The sequence below is a fragment of the Neomonachus schauinslandi genome, chromosome 5 (assembly GCF_002201575.2).
Source record: "Neomonachus schauinslandi chromosome 5, ASM220157v2, whole genome shotgun sequence".
NCBI classification, from domain to species: domain Eukaryota; kingdom Metazoa; phylum Chordata; class Mammalia; order Carnivora; family Phocidae; genus Neomonachus; species Neomonachus schauinslandi.
In genome coordinates this window covers 169,100,625-169,119,625 of record NC_058407.1, presented here as the reverse complement: position 1 = coordinate 169,119,625, position 19,001 = coordinate 169,100,625, and the positions used below count along the sequence as shown (strand labels likewise).

The 19,001-nt window shown below is 55.8% G+C and overlaps 2 protein-coding genes across 4 annotated transcripts; both read right to left on the bottom strand.

The window, feature by feature from the left end:
- Positions 1-45: 45 nt before the first annotated feature.
- On the bottom strand, positions 46-993 carry UFSP1 (UFM1 specific peptidase 1 (inactive)). Its single transcript, XM_021680176.1, has one exon. The coding sequence runs from the start codon at positions 573-575 to the stop codon at positions 147-149; it is 429 nt and encodes a 142-aa protein (XP_021535851.1). The 5' UTR covers positions 576-993; the 3' UTR covers positions 46-146.
- A 139-nt stretch (positions 994-1,132) lies between these two features.
- On the bottom strand, positions 1,133-5,665 carry ACHE (acetylcholinesterase (Cartwright blood group)). 3 transcript variants are annotated; one of them, XM_021680050.1, is made up of 5 exons: positions 5,599-5,665; positions 4,217-5,297; positions 3,366-3,850; positions 2,430-2,599; positions 1,133-1,549 (listed from the first exon to the last, which is right to left on the bottom strand). In XM_021680050.1, exons 2-5 carry the CDS (start codon positions 5,273-5,275, stop codon positions 1,428-1,430), a joined length of 1,836 nt encoding a protein of 611 aa, XP_021535725.1. In that variant the 5' UTR covers positions 5,276-5,297; positions 5,599-5,665; the 3' UTR covers positions 1,133-1,427. The 3 variants fall into 3 exon arrangements, with proteins under 3 accessions (XP_021535725.1, XP_021535726.1, XP_021535724.1); XM_021680049.1 differs by lacking the exon at positions 1,133-1,549 and adding an exon at positions 2,180-2,304; XM_021680051.1 differs by lacking the exon at positions 5,599-5,665 and having other exon boundaries at positions 1,273-1,549; positions 3,366-3,586; positions 4,217-5,278.
- Between the last annotated feature and the right edge of the window lie 13,336 nt (positions 5,666-19,001).

Here is a 19,001-nt window from a genome sequence, read left to right as displayed (position 1 = left end):
CCCACATTCTCCCAAAGATTGGCTGGGGCCATAATTAGCTGAGCCTCACCACTTTATTGACTCCAAAGGCCCAGGCAGCTTTTGCCTTGGAGTAAAGGGTTTAGGTGTTTGGGGCCAGAGACAGTCTCCATTCTGGGCCCCGAGCCTCAGTCCAGGGCATGTTGCTGCTTTTGGGAGTTGCAGCTGGTCAAGCACAGGTTGTAGAAGGAGTTGCGGTCAAAGGCTGTGCCTACCTCTCTCCATCCTACCCACCCAGCTGCCTGTAGTTCACTGGGATTTTTCGGAGCACCCCAGAAGTGAGGGTCCAATACCAGAACATAGGCCTCTGTGCCTGGACCCAGGCAGACTCCCAGCAAGGCCTTGGACTGGGCATCTGCATCCCCCCCAACCATTACAGGCCCCCCGCCCCCTGCGAAGTGGGAGTAAAGCCTCTCCAGTTCCCCCTGGAGCCCTGCTCCACGGGGTACGTGACACAGGCGCCCCTGGGGCCCTCCGAAGTGGTCGAGGCACAGACTGGCTTCTACACAACCGATCCAGCTCCGGGAGCCCCGGAACCCCGGGGGCTTGTCACCCATGTCCTCCAGGGCCGCCTGCACGGCGGCTAGCCCGGGCACGCCCGCGGGCCGGCCCTCTGGCCACGAGCACAGCGTCTGCAGAGTGCGGTAGCCGCAGCCCCAGCCCCGGTCGTCCAGGCCGTCGCAGCCGTAGTGATAGTAAAGGTAGTGGCCCGATAGGAGGGCCAGGCGAGCGGGGCCGCGGCCGGGCGGGGCCAGGCCCAGGTGCACGTCCTTCAGCAGTTCCAGGGCGGGCGGCGGGGGGCCGGGCACACGCGTTCTGGCGGCGCGGACGGAACTCCGGCTCCAGCGTTTCCTCTCGGCCCCGGGTCTTGAGCTAGCCGCAGGCAGAACCGACGGGCGGGCTCTGGGGAACCTTCTCTCGCTGGTCTCCGGCAGCCGCGGAGGACGAGCTGCAGCCGCGGGGAAGGCGCCACCCGCGAAGCTCCCACAATGCACTGCCGGACTGCCGTCGCTACTGCGCAGGCGCGAGTCCCGCCTCGTAAGGTGGGGCGGGGCGGCGGGGCGGGCACAGGCACGCTCCGCCCCGCTACTGAGATCCGCAAGTTGGGAGGGCTCTCGCACCAGCCCCTCTGTCTACTCAGCCCCGGTGTTTGAGGCCCGCTCCCTAGTCGCGCACACTGCTGTGGCTGTAACAGTTTATTGGCAGCCCAGAGGGGCGAAGGCACCGCGGGGGAGGGGCTCGGCCCGAGACATGCAGAGGGCGGGGAGCCTCCGGGGATAGTCGGGGGGGAGGTGGGTGGGCACAGTCTAGGGCTCCTCCGTGTTATATCCCAGCCCTTAGATAAGTATATACAGCTAGGGGGCCGGGCGGGGCGAGCAGGGCGGGGAGACGTGGGGGTCCCGTCTGGGTCACAGGTCTGAGCAGCGATCCTGCTTGCTGTAATGGTCAAACTGGTTCTTCCAGTGCACCATGTAGGAGCTCCAGCGGTGGAACTCGGCCTTCCACTGGCGCTCCGCCTCGTCCAGCGTGTCTGCGGCCAGGGTGCCCGGCAAGTGGGTTGGAGGAGGACAAGGGGAAGGTCAGGGAACGTACATGGTGGGGAGCGTGAGTGCAGGAGGATACAAGAATGCAGGAGGGCACGCAGGACGGTGGAAAGAGGATCAGAAAAATATGCGGAAGACGGAAGACCAGAGGAAAGATGAGAGTGGAGGCGGGGCCGGAGAAGGATGGCGGGAAGGAAGGGGTGGGGGGAGGAGAAAATGACCGTTAGACAGGGGGACAGAAAGGATCAGAAGAGGGAGGACCCGTGGGTTGGTGGGGAAAAGAGAAGAGACAGAAATGTTGACTGTTACAGCCCCACTAGGGGGTGCTGTCTAGCTCCCGGCCTTCCCTCTCCCCCCAACACCAGGCTCCGGCTCCAAATAATTTTATAAAAAAAGAAAATTGGCTTTTTCATTTCCATTTAAACAACAAAGGCGTGTGGGTCCCTGAGACGGGTCATAGGTCACCACCCCCTCCCATCCCTGGCCAGTTTGAGTCTCTCAGTTTGAGGAGGGAGGGTGCGCTGGGTCGGAGATCCCTGAGTGGGGCCCTTGCCCACTGTCCGACCACTCATTAGAGGAGGGGGGCCCCCTGAGGCCGGAGGGGTAAGTGGCCGTGGTCACAGCCGCAGGAGCCGGGCGAGGTGGAGGAAGAGGAGAAGGAAGGGCAGGGGAAGGCCGGGCCTTGGCCTCGGGGCGGCCTCCCCGTGGGCGGGGCCCGAGCAGGTGCTGGGAGCCTTCGAGGCTGGGGGGGGGGCGGTGGAGAAGAGAGGGGTTACACCCGGCCGGCTCCCACTCCCCTCTCTCTCTTCGCGCCCCTTTTCTGCCCTCCTCCGCCCAGCCCCTGCCCGCTGGCCAGCCCCTGCATACCGGTGGCGCTGAGCAATTTGGGTAGGAAGCGGTTCCAGAAGGCGCAGGCCTGGGCGCGCAGCCCCCGCCGCACCTCCAGCGGCCGCAGGTTCAGGCTCACGTACTGCTGCGCTCCCGCCGTGTACGGTGGCCACTGCGGGACTTTGGGGTTCCGGGGGTCATTGGGGTCCCTTCGGAAGGAAAGGGAAGGCTCAGCCTCAGGCAAGCCTGCCCCGCCCGCCCTTGGGACTGTGGACCGGAGATGGAGAGCAGGAGGAAGGCTGCTTCCGACCCGTGCGCTCTTCGGCTCCCTGGAGAACACATTCCCTCCTTCCCACCACCTCTTTAACCCCTCTTTCTGGTCTCTCGGATCCCCCATCATCTGGAGCCATCCCCTTCCTCCTGACCTCCCTCTTTCTGCCTTTCCCTCGGCTTTACTGCTCCACCTTTGTCTTTGTTTCTCCCATTTAAAACATCCCTACGATTTATGAGCCCTCACTATGCAAGCAGGCTGTCCTAGCTCTACAAACATCTTGTGTTTTTGCTTTTGACAACACCCAAGTGATGTCGGATTTATGGTCCCCTTCTTCGGACAGGTAAACTGGTGTGTGAGTACATATGCATGTGTGCATGTCACAGCTAATAAAATCACCACTGGCCCAATAGAATCCAGCTCTCTCCAGTTCAAGCTCCTAAGTACTATGGTAATTCCTTTGTCTCCCTGTCTCTCTCCTCTTCGCTTCCCTCCCCCTCGGTCCTTGATTCTTCAGGACCTGCCATCCTGTTTTCCTCTCCAGTCTCCTTTGTCATTCTGTCTCCGTCTTTGTCTCCTTCCTTTTGTGAACTTTTCCCTCCCTCTCCGGCCCTTTCTGTCTGTCTCTGTTTGTCTTCCTCTCTCTGTCCCCTGCTCTTGCTTCTCTGGTTCCTGGAGGCCCTCCTCCCCTCAGTACTGCTGACCCTGTGCGGGCGAAGTTGGCCCAGTATCTCATCAGTCGCTGGGCAAAGGTTCTCTCCTCGGCGGTATAGTTTAGCGAGGGTTCCAGAGGGAGCCCAAAGATGAACTCGATCTCGTAGCCATGGGGCACCCCCATCCAGAGGGGCCAGGAGAGCGTAGACGCGCGGTGTTCAAAGATGTAGGCATAGACCCGAGCACCCTGGGCAGCCAGTCGCCCAGCCAGCTGGGCCACGGGGCACACGACGTTGTGGTCGCCCACGACATCACTCATGGCCTCTCTCAGGCGTGCCGGGTCCTCAGGGTGCAGCCAGTCTGTGTAATGCAGGACCACAGCCTCGGCAGCTAGGTCACTCGCCTGGGGGACCCCGACCCGCACCCCGGCCAGGAACTGGGCCCGGCTGATGAGAGATTCGTTGTCTTTGCTGAAGCCTGGGGCCCCGTAAACCAGAAAATAGGAGCCCTCATCCTTCACCACACCCACCAGCACCTGGGGGGACAGGATGGAGGGATGGGGGGGGGTACAGACAGACAGGCAGACAGAAACAGATGGACAAAGAGCCAGAGAGATCAATAGTTACAGACCCCAGAACCATGGAGGAAGAGAGTATGAGGTTCGGGAAGGGACAGAGAGAAAGTGAAAATGTACCCATGTTTCCTTTTCTCTCTGCCCCACTGACCACCCTGGGATCTGAGCTCTCAGGGAGGAGGGGGCGGCCCTGGGGCCAGAAGCCCAGGCCTTTGGGAGTTGGATCTTGAGGAGCCTTCATGCCTGGGTCCCCGGGGGTGGGGGGTGGGGGCGGGCGGGAGAACAGGCCTAGAGGAACCAGGTCCACCCCTTCTAGCCACTAGTCACCTGCAGACCATGGAAGTCTCCGGCATTGATGAGGGCCTCGGGTGTGTCACTGAGGAAGTCTCCATCCACCACAGGGACGAAAGAGAAGCGGAAGACACTTTCTTGAGGCAGCACGTGCCACTCGTGGTCCACCAGGTCCTGAGCTGGCCGTGTCCTCAGGCAGGCGACCAGCTCTGTGTCATTGCCCCCAGCACCCCCCGGGGGACAGCCTACGAGGCGGGCCAGCAGTGTGGCCCTGCGGCGGGCCTCTCCCACACCCACTGTGGCCCAGGGGCCGTTGGGTGCACCGCTCTGCAGCACAGCCCTGTGGAACAGGCCCCGGCTGGGAGGGGACAGCAGGTGCATGCCCACTGAGGCAGCTCCGGCACTTTCCCCAAACAGAGTCACTGACATTGGGTCGCCCCCGAAGGTTGCCACATTCTCCTGCACCCACTGTAGGGCCAGCCTCTGATCCAGTAGACCCACGTTGCCTGGGGCCTCACGGCTCCCTGGCAGGGCCAAGAAGCCAAAGGCTCCTACCCGGTAGTTCATGGACACCAGCACGGTCCCCTCAGCCTGGGCCAGGAAGCGGCCGTCATACACGTCCAGGGAGGAGGCCCCACTGTAGAAGCCACCCCCGTAGATCCAGACGAGGACAGGGGTGGGGGACACAGGCCGGGGGTATGGTGTCCACACATTGAGGTAGAGGCAGTCCTCACTCAGCTCTCGGTTCGGGTTCCACATCTCGGTGCCCTCAAAGCCGGGGTACAAGGTGTCCACATATTGGTAGCAGACACTTTGGAAGGCTGTGGCGTCCAGCACCCCTGGCCAGGGCCGCTTGGGCTCCGGTGGCCGAAAGCGACGGGGGCCCACAGGTGGCTCTGCGAAGGGGATGCCCAGGAAAGCGGAGACAGGGCCCCCAGGGGCCATTAGGCGGATGCCCCGCAGCCGGCCCCCACGCACCGTCACCAGCAGCTCTGGGTCCTCAGCCTCTGCTCCTCCTCCCAGGAGGAAGAGGAGGAGGAGAAGGATTGGGGAAGCCAGGGAGGGCGTGTGCAGGGGACACCAGGGGGGCCTCATGGCTGCCAGGGCAGGCAGGCGTCTGCTGGGAGAAAGAAAGGCAGAGGGTGAAGGCCTGAGGCTGCCAGGAGGGAGGAGATTAGGTAACACTCTTGCCCAGGGGTTATCACTGAGCTGCAGAGGAGGTGGGGCAGGTTGGTAGAGAGGAGAGAAACGGAGGGAGGGAGACAGGCACAGACAAGGACACAGGCAGACAGGGAGAAGCAAGAGGGGACAGAGATCAGGCACACTACACAACACCCAGACAGACGGACGGAGGGAACAGAGATGAGGCCTTCCAGGCAATCCCTTCCCCTGCCCCACAGAGCGCCCACCACCCTCACCTCCTTCCCCTAGCTGGGTGGACTGGGTTGGGCCCAGCCAGAGCAGTGCGGGCACCCGCACTAGAGGCCGCAATCCACACACAGGCCACCCGACAGGGGCGGGGCCCTCACTGACGGGAGGCGACGCTGGGGAAGCTTGGGGTGGTGTGAAGGCGCAGCCTGTCCTGAGTTGGCCAGGGTCGGGGGCCCTGGGGGGGGTGGGTTGGGCATTCAAGGGTGTGGGAGCTACAGGTCCCGGGGTACCCCAAATCCTGCTTACTCCACACCCTGCCCCACCCTGCTCCTCCTCGTCCACTATCTGGCACGGGGCGCTGGTACCCGTGGGTGCCGGTCAGCTGCGCATTCACCTCGCCTAGCCTCAGAGATCAGACTCGCCAGCCCGGGTCCCCCAGGACTCGAGTCCCCCATCAGTCCGATGCTGCGGGGCACGCTGCCGCCAGTGGGGGGCAGTAGAGACCGAGAAAAGGACGGCGCTCCCCGCCCCGAGTCCGGGAGCCGGGAACTTGGGGCGGGGGTCTGAAGGCTCGCGGGCATTGCGGAGGGGTCTGAAGGGCGAACCGGAACGCCTGTGTTCTCGGAGCTCCGGAGATCCCCGGCTGCAGGGGCGAGGGCGCTATTTTGGGGCAGCACCTGCTGTGGTTCCGGCATCTCCAGCCAAGGGATCAAAATTCCCCGGGTCGGAACTCCCCCCTCCCGCGGCGGTCACCTCTCACCCGGCCAACCCCCACCGCCCTGAGGTTGGGGTGGTGGTGGTGGTGCTGGGGATTAACTAGGAAACCCGAGTGGCGCTAATTATAACTCGGGGCTTCCGCTGAGCCTCCCCTTTCCCCAAAATAGAGACGGAGTCCCCGTGGGAGGGGGACGCCTGGGCCTCGGAGGGGGCTTCGGCTGGCCGCTGCGCAGGGGCGCCGGGATTGCGGGATCTGGGCGGGGGGGGGGAGTCAGCCCGGCGCCAGCAACCTGCGCAGCTCGGGTTCCGCCCCAAGCAGGGGTCGTCTTCCAGTGGCCCCACACTTGGGGGCGGGCGGGGGAAGGGGCGTTCGGGGGTCCCCACAGGAATTCGAGAGCAGAGGCGGCGGCCGGCCCTGCGGGGTGCCGGCTCCCGCGCGGACGACCGTAAGTATGCCGCGGCGGGGGAAGAGTTAAGGATGAGTGTGGGGCGGCGGGGGGCGTCGCTGGGCAGCCCCGGGGGCGCGGTGGGCGTCCCGTTTGGGGGCCCGGATCCCTCCGGGAGCGCACATTTTCCCGGACGCGGAATGGGCCGCGGGTCGGGGGAGGGTCCCGGCCGGGGCGGGAGACTCACCTGAGGCGGCCGAGCCGGGCCGGGCCGGGCCGCGCCGGGAGCTGGAGGCGGCCGATGTTCCCCGGCGCAGGCTGAGCCGACTCTGACAGCCGCCGCCTCCGGCCCCCCGCACACACCCCCTCCGGGCCGCACGGCGCCCCCGCCCGCCCCCGCCCCCGCCCACTGTCTCCGCCCCCGCCCCTCCCCGCCTCCCCGGGCTGCCACCTCCCCTCCCTCTCCCTCCCTCGGAGCCGAGACCCAGAGACCCCCGGGGCCCGGACGGACTCCAGTGACAGACGCCGACAGACGGACAGACACATGGTAACGCGACCGAAAGATCCGCAGCGGCGGAGCAGACATCCACAGTGACAGACGGACAGAAGCCGCGGACAGACGGACAGAAGCCGCGGAGACAGACACGCAGACAGTCGCAGGCAGTGACAGCTCCAGACAAACGGTGACCGACATTCACAGACGGACGGACACACACTCGGACACACTGACGGCCTCAGTCAGGACTGGGGGCCGAATAAATTGAACATCCTTGGCCAGGACACAGCAGGGGTGGCATGGGAGGACTGGCACGTGAAAGTGTGGCTGAGGACCCCCTTAGGGGTCCGGGTGGTACTGGCGAAGAAAAGGTGACGTGGGACACTCCTGGGGGATGAGGGCACACCTGTGGGAATGAAGGTGAGAACATGAGATCACGAGTGGAAATGAAGGGGGGCCCCACGGAAGAAGACCCCCGGAGCAAGGGAGAGGTGACTCGGGGACACCCCAGAAGGCAAAACGTGGTGGCACGCGCAAGGCTGCGGGGCGAGGCCGCACTCTGCTGCCGCAGTGGAAACTTCCGGAACCCCCGCGGGTGGGTTTGCACTGGTTCCCTGACGGGTGACCTGGGACTTTCGTCACCAGGGTCCGGTCGGGGCATGACATCACCAGACCAAGCTTTCATTGGCCGCCGCGGCCGGCAGGTGGGAGCGGCCTGGCCCGGCAGCCCCCAGGCTGCTCGGAGGGGCCTGGGCCGCACGGACCCCCATGACCCCCCCCTCCAGGGGATCACCCATGGGAACAGTGCGGCCGCGGCGGCGTCCCCACGCCCGAGGTGAGGGTGGAAAAAGCGTGCAGCGGTGTGCCTGCAGGGGTGCGCCCCTCGGAAAGGCCTTCCACTCCCGAACAGTGGGCTCGGGCGCCCACGGCCCGCTCGCTGCGTGGGAGACCGGCCGGCGCGGGGAAGCGTTGGGGCGTGCGTGCGCGCACGCGGCGGTGCGGGATGCTGCGTGGGGCGCGCGGGTGCGCGCACGTTGACTCGGGCGCCCAGCGCCCCGCAGCGCCCCGGCCTGCGGCCGCGGGTCTGCTACGGCTAGGGGCTGGCGTCCCCGGGTCTTCTCGGGGCCTGGCGGGGTTCATGAGGTCCGTGCGAATCCAGAGACGTTCCCCGCCCCGGGCCGCGCGGTCCCGGCTCTCCAAGCTGGGCGCCCCCCAGCCCATCCGCCCCGCGGGAACCGGCCCCCGCAGGCCCGGGGACCCGCGCTGCGTCCACTATCCGCTCGCGCGCGACGACCGCCAGATGGCGCCAAAGGGAGCCGCTTCGGGCCTCGGAGACTGGTATGGGGTTTGGGCGTGCTGAGATTAACCTCACAGTCTGTTCTCACCATTTCCGCTTTCCGCCCTTCGCTCTTCAGGCACCCCAAATTACCCCGCGTGAACACCGAGGTTTCCTGCATCCTCCTTTCAATGTCCTGGCCCCACTGGTTGAGAGCTCCCCACTGATCAGACCACTTCCCCAGTACCACTCCCTCAAGAGCAGGCATAAGGCTTGTGGGTTTGGGTAGGGGACAGAATAATGGACAGTCGGTGTTACTGCGGGAGAGAAGGACTTGAGGCAGGTTTCTGAGCGTGGTCATTATGAATTATTAGAATGATGAAAACAAACTGTGAGTGAATGAGCAGAGGCCTGCTCCGGGCCTGAAGCGGTAGGGATTTGGGGCCCGTAAAAGGCCCTGGTAGTGATGGGGCCTTGTCTCCTTGTCACTTTCCCGAATGGGCTGTACCACGCAGGTGCCTCACCTGACTTTTTAAATCATGAGCTCCTAGGGAGGATAGAGATAGCTTATAGCCCAGGTAGTTATGAACTAGTGATACCTTACATGGCTTAGAAGGTGAAAGGACAAGGCATGTTGTAGGAGCTGGCCCAGCAGAGACCTCCTTGGAGAGGTCAATGCTGACCTCAGACTGGACCTGCCTTTGAGTCAAGGACAGGGCATCCAGGATGGCCTGGAATCTCCCAGGGAAAAAGACCCTATATTCAGCTGGGTGGGAATAAATGGATTTCGCCAAGGGAAAAGGTGCTCAGATGTGTGTGCAGGGGCTGGAGTTGAGAGCAAGGACAAAGGTAGTTCCCGCCTACTTGGGCGTGGCATCAGTGGGGGCCATACCTGTGGGGTATCCATGGGAGGTAAGGGCAAAACAGGTCGTGCAGTGTTCTGAAGTCAGTCAGAGCTTTATTCCTTCCAGGGGCGGGGGTGGGCTATGGAAGTTCAGCCAGCAGGAGAGGGAGGGGGAAGAGGCATCCAAGGATGCTTGAGAATCTGGGGCAGGAAGAGATGCAGCCATTTATGAAAACACCATCCTTCCCATCCCCCAGGCACGGGGAGGGCAGGGCAGGGCTGCACGGGGAAATGGGAGGAAGGGCAGCAGGTCTGGTAGGGCATAGGTTGGGATTCCAGGAGGGTGTCCTGCTTTTGGAGAGCCCCTGATGTGCTTCCCCAGGCCCTGGCTCAGGGAGGGGTCAGTTGAATGTCCAGACAGATGAATCTGCAAGTCTGCGTGGAGTCCGAGGGCAGGCAGGTCCTGTTCCTGCTTAGTAGATGCGGCCAGGGCTCTGCAGCTGCAAGCAAATCTGAGAGATGTGCTGAGGGGCCACAGGTGTATCCTCAGCCTGCAATTTGTCCCAGGATTGTGAGGATGGAGGAGACCGTGCAGATCGTGTCCCATCTCAGACAGTCTTTAAATTAGCAAGGGACCACCTGAGAGAGCCAGAACAGAGGATTCACATGGCATTGGAGTAAACCCTGGACTGGAGGACCTGATTACTGGGTTCTTGCCTAGACCTCTGCTGTCAGACTTCTGGAGATTTCCACTCCTTTCCTGGGCCTCAGTTTCCCCACAAGTAAAATGGTGGATTGGACTTGAGTGTCTGTCAGAATCATGGGGACCACTGGAGGGACTGATCCATCTGGTGTTGGGTGGAGTCCTTAAAGTCTGCAGTTTTAGCAAGTCGTTAGGGTAGTCTCATGAGGGTGGTCTGAGGATCACATGAGGAGCCATGCTGGACTAGGTGTCCCCACAGTCAGTCCAAACTGACCTCCTGAGACTGTGTGGATCAGAAGAAGGTGCTGGGGGCAGTCAGCAGGCACAAGAACTAAAAGGGACCCCCTCTGGTTACAAAGGGAGATGGTCAAGGATTTGAGCCTCTTCTTAAAAATGGATAGAAATTTCAGGAACAGTCCTCTTTTTACCTTGAGCTTCTCCTAAACCTTTGTTAATACAAGGGACCACTACTTCTGTTACATCCTTGCCCCACTTCTGCCAGCAAAGAGGATTTTTATCTCCTCTGTTTATTGGTTAGGATTCAGTTCAGTTATGTGAGACAGAAAACCAAACGATAATGGCATGAATGAAATATAATGGAAATCCATTTCTCTCTTATGTAAAAGAGATCCAAGGGGCGCCTGGGTGGCTCAGTCATTAAGCGTCTGCCTTCGGCTCAGGTCATGATCTCAGGGTCCTAGGATCGAGCCCCGCATTGGGCTCCCTGTTTGGCGGGGAGCCTGCTTCTCTCTCTCCCTCTACTGTTCTCCCTGCTTCTGCTCTGTCGCTCTCTCTGTCAAATAAATAAATAAAATCTTAAAAAAAAAAAAAAAAAGAGATCCAGAAGTAGACCACACAGGATGGGCAGAGCACCCTTAACGTCAGGGACCAGTTTACTTTGCATAGAATTGTGTTACTTAACCATCCTCAGCGTGTAGCTTCCACTGCGTGGTGTAATGTGGCTGCTGGTTCCTTGGATCATCACATCTGCATTCCAGCCAGCCAGCAGGAGGAAGGACTGACAAAGATCATCACTTCTCCCTTTAAGGACATTTCTTGGAAATCAATCATACACACAGCACTTCGGTTTATATTGCTTTGGCCAGAACTTAATCCCAAGGTCACAACTGGCTATGCCCGAGGTTCAGAGATGTAGCTTTTGTTCTGGAAGACTGTGTACTCACCTAAAATTTGGCTGTTCTAATACTAAGGGAGGAAAGGGAGAAGGTACTGGGGAACAGCCATCCTCTGCCAAATGCCTTCCTTTGCCTCTTTTAGTGCAGGACTGAAACACACTTCTAAAGTGTCTCAACTCGGGGACGACGCCCCCCACGCGCTCTCTCTCTTGAACACCACCACGTCCTGAGATTTTAGTGACCTGTGACCCCCCTCCCCCCCACCCCGCTCTAACTGCTTCTCCACGGAAACGCAGTTCCTCGGGCCATCCGCTGGAGGGCGCTGCGCGGAGGCCTGGCGGGGCCGCGGCTCCGGCTGGTGCTCCTGCAGGTGGTGGCGCTGAGCGTCTTCGTCATGAGCTGCCAGAGGAGGGGCGGCCAAGGCGGCAACCGGTGAGCGTGCTGGGGTGGGGGTGAGGGCGGCGCAACGCCCCAACCCGGGTCCTCCCACCGCCCCCGCGTGCAGAACAAGGTAGGGACGTTGGTTCTGGATGTCCTCAGGGGATTCCCTCCCTACTTAAGGCTGGAGGGCTCCTGGTGAAGCCACTGTCCCTATCCCCATCAGGCAGGGTCGTCGACTTAAAGAGTTGGGAGCATGAGCCATGCAAGAGACTCTCCTCCCCTTTCTCCACCCCATCCTCTGACCCCTCCTGCAGGTTGGGCTAAAATTTGCACTCGATCCAAGTTAAGTATTTATGCATGATTCCTGCTCGGAATCACCCATCCATCCTATTTGTACTTTTTTCCCCTTTTTTGCTAGTTTTGAGCATTTCACCCAACTTTTAGCCTGTCTCTGGATAGACTTTTTTTTTTTTTTTAAGATTTTATTTATTTATTTGACCGAGAGAGACACAGCGAGAGAGGGGAGACACAGCGAGAGAGGGAACACAAGCAGGGGGAGTGGGAGAAGCAGGCTTCCCGCTGAGCAGGGAGCCTGATGTGGGGCTCGATCCCAGGGTCCTGGGATCATGACCTGAGCCGAAGGCAGACACTTAACGCCTGAGCCACCAGGCGCCCCCCCCCTTTTTAAAGATTTTATTATATTTATTTATTTGTCAGAGAGAGAGCACAAGCAGGGGTAATGGCAGGCATAGGGAGAAGCAGACTCCCCACTGAACAGGGAGCCCCATGTGGGACTCAATCCCAGGACCCTGGGATCATGACCTGAGCCAAGAGCAAATGCTTAACTGACTGAGCCACCCAGGCGTCCCTGGATAGACTCATTTTATTTTCACAATTCTGTTAAATACGTAACCAGTTTACAGTATTCCCCATGCTGTTCATCAAACATCCTTTAGTTTATCCTCACACCATCTCTGGCTGGGGAGAGGGTCGAGTGGGGGTATCATATCCTTGTGCCTCAGATTGATTAATGACAGACATCAGTGCGATTCTCGGGTTGATCTCTGCCCAGGAGCTGTAATGGTCCCAAAAGAGTGAAATGTATGCTATAATTCACCGGGAGTGCGTTTAGCCCCATGTTTACCATTTATCTGCCCTGGGTCAGAACCTCAAAGGAACTCAGGATCCTGGAGGAGAGCTCAGCGCCCACCTGACAGGCTCTCTGGTGTGCTGACCCGCAGTCTGCTCTGATCCTGTTTCCACACAGGCACCAGCCTACCCTGATGCTGGCTTTGGTTGAAATGTTAGCAGTGCACCCTGGATGACTTCTTGGAAGCAGCTGGTGAGGTCGCACTAGGTTCTCTCTATGTTTGACACCCAGGGAGCTCCTGAAAACATTGCCAGTCGCTCCCGGCTGCCCTGTAGGTATCAGCCAGCCAGGGAGAGCCATCCCAAAGCAGACGTTCCCCTCGGATGAACCTGGCCGTGGTTGCAGCGAGAGGAAGCATCCGACACACACGTGGTGCAGAGGTGGGGAGGGTGTGTCTGGGATCCCCCAGCTTGCCTGGGGACAGTGTAGGCTGGCTGCAAGATTGGCTGTTTGGCCAGCGGTCCTGTGGACAGGTGGAGCCCCGAGGTGAATATCCACACCATTGGGGACACCAGAGTGCAGTTGGCGAGGAGCCCAGACCCAGTGTCAGGTCCACAGTAGCGTTACTGGGCGCTTGTAGTTTAGCAGCTGCTGGCCTGAAATCTTTGCTAAGTGTCATCCTATTGAATTCTGGCTCCAGCCTTGCAGTGGGATGGGTGCACCTGTTCTTTCATCCTTATGACGTAACAGTCAGGAAACCGAAACTGACTCACGGAGAAGTTAAGTTTTTGCTTACTTCCTCCTCAGTGGCTAAGTGGTGGCCCTGCATGAGAACTCTGACCTGTGATAGTGTTGATAAGCTTTGGAGTCACTCACCTTTTTTTCTGTGCCTTCCAGAAAATTAACCCCTAGAGTCCGAGACAAGAAAAAGTGTGGGGCAGGTCTCCTGTGCTTCCTGGACAGCTTTGTCCCTGCCTCCCGTTCTCCCCTACTGCCCTTCTGTCCCTCCACCCTCTCGGGCCTCACTCAGGTCTGGGCCAGAGGTGCTGGGCATTGCCCCAGCATTTTGAATGAAGAGAGCAGGTGCAGAACACTCAGCTCTGGGGGAGAAGAAGGATGTGTGACAGTCTCCGCAGTCTTCAGGGGACCGTCCTCCTCCCCATTTGGGACCTCATACCTCCACCGGACTCCCATAGCCAGAGACCTCCCCCGACGGTGAGATACGGCCCTCCTGAGCCAGGCCAGGGCCCGAGGGCGTGGAATGCTCAGCCTCCACTGTGGCCAGAGGAGCTTAGTGCCTCCTGAGGCTCCCCATTCTGTCCTGGACCCGCAGCTCGGTACAGGGGCCTCTCAGTCCCAGGCCCCCTCTCCCTGACTCTTCCCTGACCACCTCCCATCTCCGGGGCCACTTCTGGAAACTCTTCCTTCCACCCAGACCACTCCATTTCCTGGGGCTTCATGATCTTCATGATCAAGACTCAAGGGGAAGGGCACCCTGTCCCCTAAGTCCTTCTCTGTAGGTTGGAGGGCTGGCGGGGGTGGGGAGCATGAAATCCACAGGGACCTTGGGGTTGGAGGAAAGTGGAACATGTTTGTTGTGAGATGGCAACACTCTAGTTCCTTCCATGCCCCCATTTATCTAGCCCTCCTCTCCTTCCTTGCCTCCCTTATGTGGTACTTTGTCATTTCTATCACCCCACCTGTCCTCTCCCGCCCTGGCCTGAGGCAAAAGACCCTGATTCACAGGCACGGGTGCACTTCTTTTTTTTTTCTTAAATTAATTAATTAATTAATTAATTAATTTTTATTAAGATTTTATTTATTTGACAGAGAGATATACAGCAAGAGGGCAACACAAGCAGGGGGAGTGGGAGAGGGAGAAGCAGGCTTCCCGCCAAGCAGGGAGCCCGATGTGGGGCTCGATCCCAGGACCCTGGGATCAGGACCTGAGCCGAAGGACTGAGCCACCCAGGCCCCCCCCCCCCCTTGCTTTTTTTTAAAGTAAGCTCTACATCCAAGTCCAGAGACTCCAGGATCATGACCTGAGCCGAAGGCAGTCGCTTAACCAACTGAGCCACCCAGGCGCCCCTTTAAGCACCCTTTCTGCTGCATCCCACAACTTTTGATAAGTTGTGTTTTATTTCCATTAGTTAAGCATATTTTAAAGTTTCTCTTGAGGTTTCTTATTTGATTCGTGTGTTGTTTAGAAGTATGTTGTTAGATCTCCACATATGTTGGGATTTTTCCAGTTATCTTTCTGTTACTGATTTCTAGTTTAATTGCATTTTGGTCTGAGAACAGACATTTATGATTTCTATTTAAATTTGTTAACGTGTGTTTTATGGCCCACCATGTGGTCTATCTTGGTGAATGGTCCATGTGAGCTGGAGAAAAAAGAATTTGCTGTAATAGTCCGATCAACAATGTTTTATTTAAAACCCACTGGGCTAAATTCCCTGTAGTATAAAGTATAAGAATAGTACTGGACCTGGTAATATTTTTTAAAAATATGCATTCATTCACATCATCAAAGTAGAACTACATTATAAAAGCAGTTTCTAGGAAAGAAAAATGTTACATAAATGTTACCCAGAACAGTTAGTGATCCAACATTGTGCCCCACAAACTAAGTTTTCTAGGTCTCTATGTGTATAGTATATATTTTATCTTAGATTTTACTTCAGAATAAAATACACAGTTAAACAAATTCACTAAGACCACATACTATAGATACTTAAGATTGCAGTTAAAGAATAGTAGTTAATAGTATTTTTTTAACTTACAGAAAGAGTATCATGCTTTTTTTTTTTTTTAAGATTTTATTTATTTATTTGACAGAGAGACACAGCGAGAGAGGGAACACAAGCAGGGGGAGTGGAAGAGGGAGAAGCAGGCTCCCCGCAGAGCAGGGAACCCGATGTGAGACTCAATCCCAGGACCCTGGGATCATGACCTGAGCCGAAGGCAGTCGCTTAACTGACTGAGCCACCTAGGCGCCCACTTAATAGTATTTTAATTAAGTTTTATTTTAATAAATAAAACTGCTAAGCATACTTTTTAAGATCACCAACAAGGAAAAACCAGTTTTGCTTTCTAAAACATTCCAGAGATTTGGGTGCAAAAGCATTTACCAACATGGTTCGAGTTGGAGGTTGATCTAGATATCAGGATCAAAAAAACCCCCAAGAAAACCAAACCTCAAACTCAGCAAGAATTGAGGTCCTCCAAAGGCAAAAGGTGAATTGTGCATTAATTTCTTCTTCTTTTTTTTAAGATCTTATTTTTAAGGGGGGCCCGAGTGGCTCAGTCAGTTAAGCGTCTGCCTTCGGCTCAGGTTATGATCCCAGGGTCCTGGGATCGAGTCTTGTGTCAGGCTCCCTGCTTAGTGGGGAGCCTGCTTCTCCCTCTGCCTCTGCCTGTGCTCTCTCTCTGCCAAAGAAATAAACAAAATCTTAAAAAAAGAAGAAAAAAGATTTTTTTTTTTTAGATTTTGTTTATTTATTTATTCATGAGAGACAGAGAGAGAAGCAGAGGGAGAAGCAGGCTCCCCGCTGAGCCGGGAGCCCGATGCGGGACTCGATCCCAGGACTCTGGGATCATGACCTGAGCTGAAGGCAGACGCTTAACCGTCTGAGCCACCCAGGCGCCCAAAAAGATCTTATTTTTAAGTAATATCTACACCCAGCGTGGGGCTCGGACCCACAACCCCGTGATCAAGAGTCGCATGCTCTACCGACTGAGCCAGCCAGGTACCCCACAAACAATGCTAGGAGAAAACATGTGAATTACCGAAGTAACCTTTTCAACCAGAAACCAAACCAAACCAAACCAGAGCCGACTTTAGAAGCAGCAAGACTGTAACTCTTAGGAAGTAAAACCTGAGTGGCTGCTTATGGTCTCTGCTACTCAGCAAATGGTTCAGTGTCATTAGTTTGGTTCAGAGCTTCCATCATGATTTAGGGGAGTGTTTACCATTCAGTATTCTGTTAACACTAATGGTACCCTCTGTATTTACAGAAAACAACAGTTGTTCCTGGGCTGACCGTGTTGGGTCGGTTTGTTAACAGAATTTCCTGATACACCAGACTCTAGGGAGAAAACTGGATCAGAGAGAAATAAATGTCAGGGAAAGGTAAGTCTCAATTTCCCTGATTTGATATCACTTTGTTGAATCATCAAAAGAATCCTCAAGCTGATGTGGATTTATACTCAACCTTTAGAAATCAATTATCCTGTGAGAAATGTTTGCACAAGCTTTCTGTGAGTTCTTTTCTTTTTTTTTTTTTTAAACCCCATCAATCCATAACTGGTGGCATTCATTTCTCTAACTTAATGTGAGCATTTCTCCTAACGGGATAAATCCCATGCTTAAGTTTATTAGGATCTCTGTCCTCTTTAGGATCAGAAACAATAGCATATTAAGTCATATTGTGAGTAGAAACTGGCTCTAGCTCTCTCCCTCCCTCCCCCTGCTTCCTGTTCTCAAGCCGGAGTGTTTGCATTAAATCATAAAGCCTGTGATGAATTTGTAGAAACTATATTAAAGCAGCGGTGATAAAATGAAATAGCCAATAAGAAAGTTAAAAACAGAACAGGAATGCCACTCTGTGATCTTAGGTTCCGAGTAGTGTGAGCTAAACACTTGGTTTTATTCTAGGACTCACTCTGCTGCATAAAACAAACAAGGAAGGAGAGAGAGAGACAGAGAGAGAGCGTGATTCATGGGAAAAATTTCACAAGGAATAAACTTCACATGGAAAAAGAAGTTTCAAAAAATATATTGAAAAACATTTTTCCCATGACATTCCTATATCATAGACATACTACAGACATACATTTGACCGCCAAGGACATGAAAACATGCTCAACATCACTCATCGTCAGGGATATGCAAATCAAAACCACAATGAGATCTCACCTCACACCTGTTAGAATGGCGATCCTCAAAAAGACAAGAAATAACAAGTGTTGACGAGGATGTAGAGAAAAAGGAACCCTTGTGCACTGTCAGTGGGAATGCAAACTGGTACAGTCACTATGGAAACAGTATGGAGGTTCCTCAAAAAATAAAAATTAGAACTGACATATGGGGGCGCCTGGGTGGCTCAGTCGTTAAGTGTCTGCCTTCGGCTCAGGTCATGATCTCAGGGTCCTGGGATCGAGCCCTGCATCGGGCTCCCTGCTCAGCGGGAAGCCTGCTTCTCCCTCTCCCACTCCCCCTGCTTGTGTTCCCTCTCTCGCTGTGTCTCTCTCTCTCTGTCAAATAAATAAATAAAAATCTTTAAAAAAAAAAAAAAAAAGAACTGACATATGATCCAGCAATCCCACTTCTGGGGATTTATCAAAGGAAACAATAAACATTATCTTGAAAAGGTATCTGTACCCCGTGTTCACTGCAGCAGTATTTACAGTAGCCAAGAAATGGAAACAACCTGTGTCCATTAATGGATGAATGGATAAGGAAAATGTCACCCCCCCCCCCACACACACACCCCGTTCAGCCATAGAAAGGAAGGAAATCCTGCCATTTGCAATAACTCGCCTGAACCTTCTGGCCATTATGCTAAGTGAAATAACTCAGACAGAGAAAGACAGATACCATATGATCTCACTTATATGTGGCATCTAAAAAAACCATCAAAACAAAGCTGATCTCACTGATACAGAGAACAGATTGGTGGTTGCCAGAGGTGGGGGCTGGTGCTGGGTGAAATGAGTAAAGTGGGTTAAAAGGTACAAACTTCCGGTTACAAAATAAGTAAGTCCTGGAGATGTGACTATGGTTAACAATGCTGTACTTCATATTTGAAAGTGGCTAAGAGAGTAGACCTTAAGAGTTCTCATCACAAGAACGAAATTTGTTCAGCTAGGTGTAGGGATGGACTTTAACTACACTTATTGTGGTAATCATTTCACGATCTATATCCATATATCTATTTTGTGGGAGAAGCAGCCAATGCAATGGCTAGTCTTTACTGGAAATAAGAAACTTAAAACAGCACGTTTTGAGTAAGTTAGTGCCAAGGTTCAGTGGGGCAACTGGTGGGGCCCCAGCTTGTCATGGGTTCCATAGCTAGGGCATCGCTGGGTCTCACTTTTGTGCAGCCAGAAGTGGATGATGGCAGTGTCGTCCTCCTCATGGATGCAGCCTACTCTTCACTTGTTGGTGAGAGATGGGGACTGAGTTAGGGTCTTCCTTGGTGCCCGAAGCTGCCTTTGGGGCTAGCATCTTGTATGGGTCCAGTCCCTTCTGTGTAGCCATCAAAACCTCTCCTTCTCCAGCCCAGTCGCCTGCCCGTCATCAGTATATACATAGACCAAATCATTATGTTGAACACTTGAAACTAATATAATGTTGTATGTCAATTATGTCTTAATTACAAAACGCAACAAAACAAACATACTACAGAACAGTTAAATA